Below are 13,154 nucleotides of genomic sequence, written 5' to 3'. Positions count from 1 at the left end.
GGCAGTGTCCCGGCTCCGGGGCCCAGTGGGGTCCTGACAGGCGGGTCACTGCCCCAGCTGCTGACTGTGGGGGCGGCCGAGGATGGACAAGTGCCCGAACGGGCCGGGGGCATTTCACACAGACGCTCTGAGGAGACAGTGAAGAACAGTGATGTGACAGAAGCTGGCTGAGGGCCGGGGCGGCATTAGGTGAGGGGACAGGAAGGGCCTCTGAGGAGGGGACATTGTGCTGAGAGCTGAGTGGAGGGGAGCAGCAGGTTTTGCTGCCACTGGAAGGAGTTCCTGCAGGGGATGGGTGGGGCTGCAGGAGAGGAGGGCAGGCAGGGCAGGCCAGGAGAGCCTAGTCTGAGTCAGGAGAAAGCCCTCAGTAGTTTTTGTTTTTGTTTTTTAATTTACTGATTTTGGAGAGAGAATGGACAGAGAGAAGAATGTCAATTTGTTGTTCCACTTATTTACACACTCATCGGTTCGTGCCCTGACCGGGGACCAAACCCACAACCCTAGTGTATGAGGATGATGCTCTGACCAGCTGAGCTCCCCGGTTAGGGCCGTCAGGACTTCTTAAACAGGGAAGCAGCCTCACAATTTGGTTTATGTTTTTAAGAGCCCTGTTGGCTGGCTGGGGGGGGGGACATTGCGGGTGTGGGGAGATGAAAGCTATGTGGGTATGGGGGAGGTGGGGAGGGATGCTCCAGCATGGGGGTGGGGTGGCTCAGCATCTGGGAGGTGAGCCACAGAGGGACAGGGGTGTCCCTTTCTGCTGCGGAGAGACCGGATAAGGAACAGCTGGCGGGGGAGTGAGTTCTGTTTTGGACACATTACTTCTGAGAGACTCATCAGACCCGAAGGCAGAGGAGTGTCCTCCTGGAGGGAAAATTCTAGCAGGATTTCCGAGAGACTTGGATGCCTTGACTGAGACCTAAGGCATGAAGGCTGGGAGGAGATACGCAGAATTGGAGCCAAGGGTGGGGCGAGGGGCTGGAGGAGCAGAAGCAGGGTACAGGGGTTCAGGGGAGGAGGAAGATGCTGGCATGGTGGCAGTGGAAGCAGCCTTTGCCTGAGCCTCTGGGCCCGTGACGGATGGAGCAGCTCTGAGGTAGGGAGAAGGAATCAGGATGTCCTCAGGCTTCTTTCCTCACCTGCAGCGAGCCCAGAAGGTTCCTGGATGAATTTCTTCCCAGGTCCCCCACAGGAAAGAGGCTCGAGTGGGTCCTGGGTGGGGAGAGGGAAGAATTTCCAGGAAAGAACTAGCCCCAGTGGGGAGGGCTCAAAGTGGGGTACAGGGGCGGGGGAGGCTCTGTACTAACTGAGACCCTCTTGGTTTCGTCCCAGGTGTTGAAAGGGACCCACTCTCTGGTGTCCTGCCCCAGCCCTGTAATTAGGGTGTGCTTGCCCACACCTGGTTGCTCCCATTCCTGGGCTTGCAGTGGTTTCGAGGAATGAGAGGTGGACGTCCCTGTGATTATGGAGATGACAGGCAGGCACTGATTGCTGCAGGGTGTGTGTGAGCAGGATGTGAAAACAGGTGGGGCAGCCAAGGTCTCGGTCATCCACAGAGCTGGGGACTAAATAAGGGACGCCAACCTCAGAGGTTACACATCAGCTACGGCCTTCCAAACGGGTTTGACCAGTCAGGTTCTGATGGGGTTCTCCGTGTCACTGGGCTGGCCCCTCCCCAGAAATTGGCTTCCTCCCCTCCTGCCTTCCTTATAAAGCCTGTTGGGGTTCCCAGGCACCCAGGCTCAGCCCACCCCTGACTTTGGGGGCCAGAAGACAGCCAAGATGCTCAACTGGAAGCTGCTGGGGATCCTGGTCCTTTGCCTGTACACTGGAGGTGGGCTGGGGTTAGAGGCCAGGGTGCAATCTAAGGTGATGGGGGGTGGTCAGGGTGAGAAGAGAGTGACCACTAAGAAGGAGGGGGGTTCATTGGATGCATAGGGATAGAGAAGACTCCGGAAATTCTTGGGAGGGGAAGAGTTAAAGGGATGCAGGAAGTGCGTGTAGCTCAGAGTACATGTCTTAGTGGACGGGAGGTAGCTCCAGGTGGCCATTTAGGTCAGAATTCAGGGGTGTGGGGGGCTGAGGTCTGTGTGGAGGAGGAGGGAAGTCATGAGGTGCCACATATGGCCAAGGTGTAGACTGTCTGGGGGCTGCAGACCAGCATAGGGGCCGTGCCAGTGGGATGACCCAACCATGGTTGGATAGAGCTTATTGGGGGTCCTCTCAGTTTAAAGGTCAAGTTCATGGCTCAGGATAGAGTTTTTATGTTATTTTAAGAAAAGTAAATGTGTGGAGAGTTCCTTGGGAGTTCCTTCTGAGGTCTGTTTGTGGGCTCAGCTCGGGCTGTGCTCTATCCCAGACAGGCTGTGCCCCTAGGTCTGTAGCTGGCTGGGGGTTGCATCTGGCCCTCACTGCTCTTGCCTTTCTTCTTCCTCCTCTCTAGGCATCTCAGGCAGTGGAGACCACCTCTCTCCCCCACCCTCAGAGGTTGGACAGGAGGAGGATTCCCCAACATTGCCTCAGGGGCCCCCAATCCCGGGTGACCCCTGGCCAGGGGCACCCCCTATCTTTGAAGACCCCCCACCTCCAGGCCCCAGTCGTCCCTGGAGAGACCTGCCTGAATCTGGAGTCTGGCCACCTGAGCCTCCTAGAACCGATCCTCCTCACACTCCTCTGCCTGATGATCCCTGGCCAGCAGGGACCCAGCCTCCAGAAAACCCCTGGCCGCCTGCCCCTGAGATGGACCATGGGCCTCTGGAGGAGCCAGACTTTGATCCACCCTGGGAAGATTACAGATAACCAGATCTCCCAGAGGCCACCCAAGCCCGTCTCTACCCTCGGATTCCCCTGAATTCTCCCCTTCTTCATGCCCTCAATTGTATTCTGAACACCGAAGGTGCAGCCTCAATATTTTCTGTCCCCTCCTGAGATCCATACTTGGTCCCCACATTTCCCTTCGCTTTTTCTCTGACAGCACAAACATACCCCCTGACCTTGGTCCGGTTGTCTCATCTACTTGTCTCCACCTCCTCTTCCCCACCCTGGGGCTCCAGGGACCCGCCCCCCACCCCACCCCCACCCCTCTGTGTTCTCTGCTGTCCCCTGGTGGCCTACTGCTGGGAACCTTCAGGAGAGGATGGCGCTTCCATGAAATAAACAAAAGAAACCCATGTTTTCTCGGCTGCTTCTCGCCAACGATTAGGTCCCTCCTCACAGCCACACACTTACAGAGATGTGGAGGTAATCTGAGCTCCTGGCTTATCAGTATGCATCAGGATGTGGAGCTCAGCCACAGGGGGTTGGAAATGTAACTGTCAGAGTTTCAAGGGCGTTCAGACCCACATTTACAGATTTCTGGACCCTAATTTTGAAGAATGAAAAGTTAAGTCTATTCAATAGCTCATACTTTTTGCGTACCCTTGGTGAGACATGGACACATTCTCAGGGGCGTGTGCACGGGACCAAGTTTTAAGAGGATCGGTTTTCATAAATATATGTTCCCATTTTCTAAAATAAATCTGTTGGAGAACTTGTTCTCCTTTGTACCCACCTCCAGTAACAAATCGCCTCCTACAAGAGAGAGAGTCAGAGATCTGTCATCCACCCGGAACCTGACCAGAGAGCTCTTCCTGGAGCCGCCACACGGAAGTGGACGGGAATAGAAATCCGCTGTTGCCAACTCACTGAGAGATGCATTTTCAATAAAAGTTTGTTCTATTTAACCACAGTCAATATTTGTAGTTTTGCTCAATTGTCTGGTTATGATTATAATTATAAATCCACTGCAGAATAACTGTTTTTAACACTTAGAGTCTTACAGTCACCGGAAATAAATTTCAATTTGCACACGTATTTTTGGTACAGAGATATACAATAAGGACTTTCCAAAAATACAATAAAATTCAAAAAAAGATAAAATGAAAAAATTTCATTAGGATAAAACTAGGGGAAGTGGAATGGAAAACAACTGAAAAAGAAAAAGAAATGAACTAAGTTTGCTGGTTCCAGGGTTGTTCACGCCGTGAAAAGGTGTTAAGAATGCTCTGGGGTCATGTTCCATCTGCTACATGGAGAAGAGCAATGTATTTGCCCTGACTGGTGTGGTTCAGTGGGTTGGGCGTCCTCGCACAAACTGGTTTGATGGTTTGGCTCCTGGGGTGCCCCGGTTTGAAACGATTCCCGGGACTTGCAAGTTGCAACCAATGGATGATGTTTCTCTCCCTGTCTTTTTCCCTTCCCTTCCCCTCTCTCTAAAAATAAAGTCTTAAAAATGAAAAAAAAAAAAAAAGAAAAGAAATGAGTTTAGTATGCAAGTAATTACAATTCTCTGTACGGTATACCCTTTGCAATACTTAAACTTATAATGAAAAATGTTAGCTATTGACATAAGAATGTGAGGGGCATATAGGGCTTTGAAATTCTTTAAGGGAGTATTTGAGCAGAAAAGTTCAAAGGGCAGGAGCCCAGAGATCCAAATGGCCTGTTAACCGAGTGACTGACCAGGGTGGAGGATTGAAGAGAGGCTAAAAGAAGTTGAGGTTTTGATTTCCGGCCAAGATGGAGGCATAGGGGAATACACTGTGCCGCCTCGCACAACCAAAAGAAGGACAACAACAAATTTAAAAACAAAAAACAACCAGAACTGCCAGAAAATTGAGCTGTATGGAAGTCCAACAACCAAGGAGTTAAAGAAACATTCATCCAGACCGGTAGGAGGGGTGAAGACGGGCAGCTGGGGCATAGAGGACTCCCAACAAGGCGGTGGCTGATGGAGCGGGCGGTCCCACATTCGTGTGCAGATAAACTGGGAGGAACAACTGGGGAGTGAGACAGACTGTGCAACCCAGGGTTCCAGCCCAGGGAAATTAAATTCTCAAAACCTCTGACTGAAAACACTTGTGGGGGTTGAGGCAGCAGGAGAAACTCCCAGCCTCACAGGAGAGTTTGTTGGAGAGACCCACAGGGTCCTAGAATGTACACAAACCCACCCACCTGGGAATCAGCACCAGAAGGGCCCACTTTGCTTGTGGGTAGTGGGGGAAGGGACTGAAAGTGAACAGAGAGCTGAGCAAGTGGCATTGTTCCCTCTCAGACTCCTCCCCCATAGACAGCAACACCGTGCAGCAACGTGGGTTGCCCCTCCCTGACAAATACCTAAGACTCTGCCCCTTACTACATAACGAGAGCACTGAAACAAAGAAATATGGCCCAAATGAAAGAACAGATCAAAGCTCCAGAAATAGAACTAAGCACTCAAGAGATAACCAACCTATCAGATGCAGAGTTCAAAACAATGGTAATCAGGATGCTCACAGAAATGGTTGAGTATGGGTGCAAAATAGAGGAAAAAGTGCAGGCTATGAAAAATGAAATAAAGGAAAATGTACAGGGAACCAACAGTGAAGGGAAGGAAACCAGGACTCAGATCAACGGTTTAGATAAGAAGGAAGAAATAAATATTCAACCAGAATAGAATGGGGAAACAAGAATTCAAAAAAATGTAGAGGCTTAGGAACCTCTGGGACAACTTTAAATGTTTCAACATCTGAATCACAGGGGTGCCAGAAGAAGAACAAGAGCAAGAAATCGAAAACTTATTTCAACAAAAAATGAAGGAAAACTTCCCCAATTGGGCAAAGGAAATAGACTTCCAGGAAGCCCAGGAAGCTCAGAGTCCCAAAGAGGTTGGACCCAAGGAAGCACACACCAAGGCACATCAGCATTAAGTTACCCAAGATTAAAGATAAGGAGAGAATCTTCAAAGCAGCAAGAGAAAAGGACACAGTTACCTATAAAGGAGTTCCCATAAGACTGTCAGCTGATTTCTCTAAACAAACCTTGCAGGCCAGAAGGGGCTGGAAAGAAGTATTCAAAGTCAAGAAAGGCAAGGACCTAATCCAAGTTTACTGTGTCCAGCAAAGCTATCATTTAGAATGGAAGGGCAGATAGAGGGTCAAGTTAAGGTCAAGTTAACTTGACCCAGATAAGGTCAAGTTAAAGGAGTTCATCATCACCAAGCCCTTATTATATGAAATGTTAAAGAGACTTATCTACGAAAAAAGATGATCAAAACTATGGACAGTAAAATGACAACAAACCCACAACTATCAACAACTGAACTTAAAAAAACAAAAACAAAAAAGAAACTAAGCAAACAACTAGAACAGAAACAGAATCACAGAAATGGAGATCACATGGAGGGTTATTAGCGGGGGAGTGGGAGGGGAAGATAGGGGGAAAAGGTACAGGGAATAAGAAGCATAAATGGCAGGTACAAAATAGACAGGAGGAGGTTAAGAATAGTATAGGAAATGTAGAAGCCAAAGAAGTTATATGTACGACCCATGGACATGACCTAAGGTGGGGAAATGATGGTGGGAGGGAGGGTACAGTTCAGAGGGGAATAAAGGGGAGAAAAATGGGACAACTGTAATAGCATAATTAATAAAATATATTTTTTAAAGAAGAAAATATAGCTCATCAAAATTTGAGGAGCAACGGATACAGAAAAAATAAGAAACCCATTTTCCTATACTAGAAAAAAAAGTAATTGAGGGTTCGAGACCTTAAAATTCATCCCTTAGGACCCAGTTTGTTTATATGGTAACTCCCATCAAAACCTGTAAGTGACCACTTTGAAAGAAAGAGAAAACCCATAAGTTTAGAGTTTAGAAATAATCTTGGAATGCATAAGAATTTAACAGGCCCCAGAGTGGTCTGAGTCCATCATTCATTCATTCACTCATTCAGTTATTATCTTATACCATTAATATGTTCACCAATGCCAGGAACCCCAGGAGAGTATAAAGAATAAAATTATACAGTTCTCACTCTCAGGAAGCTTAAAATTAAACTGAGTTAGACAGGATTTACATGCAAATTTAAATAATAATGTCACACACAGTAGGGCTGTAGATAGTTATATAATGACACGAGGAGACGCCAAGGTGATAGTCTTGGCAGTCGACATGTGAGTTCTGATGCGAGCCAAGGGGAGGGAGCTGGAACAGTCTGGGGAGGCTTCCAGGAGGAGGAGACAGCAGGAGGACAGGCTGCCAGGCAGGAGGACTGCCTGGAAGGGGCAGAGGGGGATAGGGGGCAGTCCCCTCCTGACCCACCCCAAGGAGGGTGTGGGCGTGGGCCCCCCAGTTCTGCTCTCGTGGGTGCTGTTCCCGGCTGCCCAGCAAGGCCTTCCTCACACCTCCCAGTCAGATTTCTCTTCAGCGATGAACAGGCACCCGCTGGCCTCCACTCCTGCCCTGGCTACTGTGGCCTAGCCGCAGCTGTGCCTGGGACTGTGACTCACTTCCTGGCAGGCCACCCCTTCAAGGCTTGGGGGACAGGGACTGTTCTGAACGTTTCTCTTCTGACTCCTCACCTTCTGATTTGGGTGCCTACCTCCTCCGGGTGTGCTGTCACTTTTGTCAGCTGCTGAGACTTTGCCAGGTGCAGGGAGTGCTGGAAGCACCTGGACTACGTCTCCTGGACACTCAAGGCTGCTCCCACCCTACTCTAAATGAACTGACAAATATGAGGGTGTCAATACCTTAGTTCTCAGAGCCCAGGTTGCTTCTGCAAGATTTTTCTGGGCAAAATCACCCTTCCCTTCCGGATCCATATTCCCGAGACAGGCTAGTCAGCCAGGACAAGCAGAACACAGAAACCGAGACAGAGGGTTAAATGGCGAAGCAGTTTACAGCCATTTGTGAGTAAAATCCTACCCTCCCTAACCCAGCGCACCCAGGAGTAAGCGGTTTACACTTCTCCCCACTCAGGGAGCTCCAGAAGCCCAACTAGTGCCAACCACACCCAGGGATGGATAAAGTCAGGGGTCTACATCCCAGTTCGGTGTAGTAGTCACTTTTTCGTTTCACTGCGTGCACTGCGGCAGGCGCGACTGCTGTTGTCCAACACTCTGCAGACTCAGCGCTCACCGAACTTGCGCAGGGACCCCACTGTTATCGCCTGGTTGGAGAAGAGAGAAACAGAGGCCACAGAGAGGAGGCAGAGTCATGCAAGGTCACCCAGGGGACACGTGGCAAAAGTGGGGTTTGGAAACTGGAAAGGCTGGTCTTTGTGTTGCCTGTCCCTACCAGAACCGATAAGTAGAGACACGTAGAGACACTATTGACTCTTTATGGGCACTTTATTCAGAAAGGGGTTTAGAAAAAAGGTTAATTGGATAACAATTGCAGTCTGGCGGTGGTTTTCCTAGGACTTCTTTCCCTGTTGATCAACAATTCTTTATCTGCATCTCAGGGCGGCCCCTCCCTGGAGAACAATGGCTCAGATACAGTCTTCAAGGCCTGCAGACCCCCTGGGGCGCAAAGGTTGAATTGCTCATCCACCTCCTGGAGTCTCCTGGTCAAGCATTCCAGTTTCTGGAATAACAGCTTCCCACCTGCCTTAGTCACTGAAGCCTATCAGCTAAGGCTAAACTCTTTAACTCTTTGAGTTCCCCTATCAGTTTGAACTCAGGTCTGTCCTCTGTCAACGTCTCTGGTTTGAATCACTACACTTTCCCATTTCTTTATTCATCTGTATACCCCTTCCACAAAATACAGTGCCTGGGCCTCCGTGGACACCAACTACATTGTATTTGTCACAGTTCTCCAGGGAAACAGAACCAATGGGATATAGGAATTGGCTCAAGACTCTAGAGTCACAACCTGCCATCTGCAGGCTGGACACCAAGCAAATTCAGGGCAGAGTAATGCGGTCTGCGTCTGAACCAGGGGAGCAGGCGGTGTAGTTCCCAGGCTTCGAGGAAAGTCCAGGAGTGGGCGAAGACAGACATCCCAGCTCACAAGAGAGGGAATTCGACCTTTCCCCATCTTCATGTTCTATTCAACCCCCAGACGGGGTGACACCCACCCACAGTGGGGGCGGCCCATCTTCTTCACTCCGTCTGCCAATTTCAACATTCCTCTCTTCCAGAAACGCCTTCACAGACACACCCAGAAAGGGTGTTTCACCAGCTCTCTGGGTGTCCCACAGCTCAGCCAAGTGGACAGGAAATTAACCCTCACGTACGTGATGAATGGCTGAATTCATTCATGAACGAATGGTGAGTTTGGGAAAGAGAGAGTAGATTGAAATGGTTAGCGTGAAGGGTTTATAATGGGGGAAGACGGAGATGTTGTTGCACAGGTAGATTGGGGGGCATTAGGGAAGGTCTGGGTGCCAGACGCAGGAGCCCCTCTGAGAGAGCTGTGCCCAGAAGAGGGAGGAACAGACATACTGTGTGCTTCATCAGCACACACTGTGGCAGTCTTACTGAACAGCAAGTGGGGTCTTGGTGCCTGCTGCCAGCTTCCAAGCAAAATTCTGGAGGCGAAGTTTTGGTGATAAAGGAAACCAGCCTTTATTCTAAAACCACAGTTTCGGAATAACAGCTTCCCACATGCATTAGTCACTTAAGCCTATCAATTAGTGCTAAAATGTTTAACTCCTGAGTTCCCCTATCATCCCCCCTGTTAGTTTTCAATTATCTTATTTGTATAGGATTAGTTTACAGACTAAAACAACATAAGATACAAAAGCTACGCAACTTTGGAAGAATGGCAGGCTTCTGCCTTAGAGCCTGTCCCTTCCAGCACACCCAGAGAAGAATAACCCTGACACCCTCTGCCAGGCCAGCCCTATCCGAGGCTGTGCCCAGAGTTCCTTCTCCTGCCCCAAATACATCCAAAACACCATCCCTTGGGAAACACAGGCAGCTGCAGCATGATCATTCAGGCATCTTTGAGGTAACGAGCCAGAGAGCCAGTCTCTGCCCTCCTTGTATTTTAAATCTCCTGGCCCATAATTCCATGTGCTCCACAGGTGTGTGGCTTCTCAGCCAGTCCTGTCCCGGAACGTTCACCGTTGCCTCGGGCAACCTCCTCCTACAGACTATCCCTATTCCTCCCCAGTGATCTGATCAGATCTCTCTGTCCCAGCAAGGAGGTGTGGGATGGCAGAAACATGAATTTTCCTCTGCTTACTAGGGACCAGGGCCCTCGGCATGTCCACGCTGGTGGCTGACTGCTGTTCATTTGTTGTGGTCTGTTGTGCCGCGGGGTCCCAGCCCCTCCATGCTGTCCCCGCAACAGGCTCCTGAAGAGAAGGGCTGAGGTGCCCTCAGCTCTGGCCCACAGCAGCCCCACAGCTTCTCAGAGGCTTCATGGTACCAGCCTCAATGGGCGACGATGGGACTGCAGACCCCATGAAGAGGGAGCTTTGGATGTTTCTGCCCAACAAGTCTGTGTCTTGCCCCCAGGGGCCTCAGAGCCCTGAAGCCTCCCTGATACTGGTTTCAAAATGGCCTTGGAGGCTCCCCCTAGCCTCAGAATCATAATGTTCTCCTTGACAGCCTCTGGAAGGGCCCATCTGAATCCCAGGACCCAGAAACATCCAACTGGCCCCGGACACATGGAAATTCAGACTCTCGGGGGGAGCCTGTGGGACAGGAGATAGAATAGGAAACCCTGAGGCACAGCAGCTATCATTGGTCAGCACCCTGATTTCTGAAAATTGCTTTGTGACTCCTGGTAATAATTAGCATTGGTGGTTTCCTCCCTGAGTGGGCAATCAAGGAGGATTGTGGGGATTGCATGCTTCTCTATAAGTCCTGTGGCTCTTCAATAGAAAGGAGACGTTCCCTGGCCAGAGATGGCCCACTGCCATGTCTGGAGAAGTATACTTTCCTTGATGAATTTCCCACTTGCTTTGCTTTACAATATCTGTGTGGTGAGTCCAGTTCTTTGTTTGCAGCCATCAAGAGCCTGGACCCCATCTCCACCTGCAACATCTGGACTGGGCAATGACCGGGAGACTGGTCTGGGTTCCCAAGACTTTGGGGAGATTGACTCCCAAACCTCATCCCACCTTTCTCCTTTACTCCCTGCCCAACCTCCTGGCCACTGGGAGAAGAATGGTCCCTCCTCTGCCCTGAGGACCCCTCTGTCCTGGTGTCCAGGGATGATTGTGCCAAAACTCTTGTTTCCAGTGCCAAGCCTCAGGAGGCTTGTTAGCAAGAGTTGAAGTGAGGGATGGAGAAGGGCTGAGTCTCAGAGAGCAGTCTCAGGTCTGGCCCCCAGTGAGTCCCAGTCTCTGCTCGGGGTCAGGGTGGGGAGGACAGGCTCTGATCCAGAGGGAAGGAGGAGAGAGGCAGGAGAAGGCTGTAGGTGTAGGAGGTGAGAGAAGCAAGTGGGAAAAAAAAATGGAGGAGGAGGCAACAGTGATTGGAAGGAAGGGAAAGCCATTCAGAGAAGGTGGGATGAAGAAGAGAAAGCAGAGGAGAGAGAACTGGGGGAACACACCCACGATTCTTTCTTTCTGGGGAGGAGTTTGATGGGGCTGGGAACAGGGAGGAGCTCTGTGAGCCAACTTGTAACTGAACGCAGGTCTGGCCCCTGCTGCAACAAAAGCCAAACTTAGAGACAGGTGCCAGTGAAAAGGAAATTAGATAATTCAAGTACCAGGCCCCTGAGAGGATGGGGGACTCTTGTCTTAAAGCCTATCTTAACATCTTGGTTCAGGCAAAGGTTTTTAGAGGGAGGCAGAGGGAAAGCAGAACAAAGAGACCAAGGGGAGAGAGTTGAAAAGTTCTCTACGTGCAGATCAGCACAATCCATTCCAATAAAGACCTGGAAACTGGTCAAGCGATGGTCTGTGGTGCCTCATCCTGGTTTTTGTCATCCTGGTTTTGCATCATCCCAGTTTTATGGTTGAAGGTCAGCAAGTCTCCCAGAGCTGGGTTGACTGAAGGTTGGAGTCTGTATCTTCTGAACTTAATTCCTAGGATTCTATATAAACATGCTGTTTATCTGCAAGCTACATATTAGTCAGAGTCAGCATTTACAGAAACAATGTCAAAAGAATGGTGGGTGGGTTACAATTTCCCACTGTTACAAACTGGCATTGTCATCTAATCCACCCTGAGGAGATCATTCCTAGACCGGGATGGGATGGGGAGGGTATTTATAAAGGCTACTTGGTTGAGATGGACACCCGACAGGTCCACTGGAGGATCTCCAGACACACTTCGGCCTTTCCCAGAAAGCAGGAGCTCTTTTCTCAAAGCTGTAACTAACTGTGTACTGGAGGATTGTAGGGGATGTTTTATTATTGATCAAGTCATTGTTATTTTTATATTACTGTTTTTATTAATCTCCCCTACTGATGAGTAGGGGGCCAAATAAGTATTTGTCTCCTCAAATATCCTATTTCTGGGAGGAGTGACCCTGGTGCTGTGTGAGGCAGTAAGAAAACAATAAAGACAAATTTGTAAGCAAAAAAAAAAAAAAGAATTTATAGGAGTTATATTAGACAAACTGGCAACATATGGCAGGAACAAGATCTCAAATTCCTCCCAAGAATAACAGTTTGTAGCTTCTTTTATGCATTTGGAATTAAGGAGGAACATAAGGAAGATTACAGGAGGGTGGGAGAGAGCAAGGCAGGGATTGGATTACGGGACAGTTAAGATTATGCTGTCTTGAGGGTGGTTACTCCTTTGAGGGGTATTATTTCTGGCATTTCAAAGTGTGTTGACCTAGATGCTGAGGAGCAATAGGCTGGCAGGACCACGCACCATGACCTGCCCAGGTAGGGCTCTACGAGTTACTACAGTACCGCTTTTTCGTCCACGAAGGAAAGAAGGAAGTCTGAACCCCTCAAACTGACTTCAGCAAACTCCCAAGCCAGTAACATGGAGTTCATTGGGAATGAAAAGAGAAAAAAAGTTCTTAAAGGAGGGAGAAAGTGAAAGGAACTGAATCCCTTCTGTGTTCAGGAAGGCTTTAGGGCTCCTACTGTCTTACTTAATTTCCACAATATTATGTCTGTTTCCATGACTTTCTCCTCTTGCAAAGTATGAGCTTCTTGAGGGTAGGACAGCCTTGTTTGTGTTTGTATGCTTTACTCCTCTCCTAGAATCTGTCCCAGAAGCTGATTAGCAAAGAAAATTACTAGCCCATTTCACAGATGAGGAAGCTACTGCTGAGGGAGGGGACCGCTGTCCAAGACTCAGCGCAAGTGCCCAAGTCAAGACTGTGTGCCAGACTCCTTGGTTCTGAACCATTTCTTCCCAGTTTCACACAACAGGTGGGTGAGTGGGAGAGGGAAGGGGAAGGCGTGAAGTAGTGTCTATCTTAATAGACACAAACCCA

General features: G+C 49.4%; 1 protein-coding gene across 1 annotated transcript; it reads left to right on the top strand.

Moving 5' to 3' along the window:
• The first annotated feature begins 1,687 nt into the window (after nt 1-1,687).
• Nucleotides 1,688-3,727, top strand: PSORS1C2 (psoriasis susceptibility 1 candidate 2). The gene is made up of 2 exons (XM_024557597.3): nt 1,688-1,834; nt 2,444-3,727. The coding sequence occupies exons 1-2, from the start codon at nt 1,783-1,785 to the stop codon at nt 2,797-2,799; spliced, it is 408 nt and encodes a 135-aa protein (XP_024413365.2). The 5' UTR covers nt 1,688-1,782; the 3' UTR covers nt 2,800-3,727.
• Nucleotides 3,728-13,154: the final 9,427 nt, after the last annotated feature.

Source organism: Desmodus rotundus, chromosome 11 (assembly GCF_022682495.2).
Source record: "Desmodus rotundus isolate HL8 chromosome 11, HLdesRot8A.1, whole genome shotgun sequence".
Lineage (NCBI taxonomy): Eukaryota > Metazoa > Chordata > Mammalia > Chiroptera > Phyllostomidae > Desmodus > Desmodus rotundus.
This window is presented reverse-complemented; position numbering and strand designations above follow the sequence as displayed.

What these genes read in the sequence shown, in the direction of transcription:
- PSORS1C2 (XM_024557597.3), top strand. Translation starts at nt 1,783, where the DNA reads ATGCTCAACTGGAAGCTGCTGGGGATCCTGGTCCTTTGCCTGTACACT. An exon ending in CCTTTGCCTGTACACTGGAG is followed by an intron (nt 1,835 to 2,443) that starts GTGGGCTGGGGT and finishes CCTCCTCTCTAG; the next exon opens with GCATCTCAGGCAGTGGAGAC.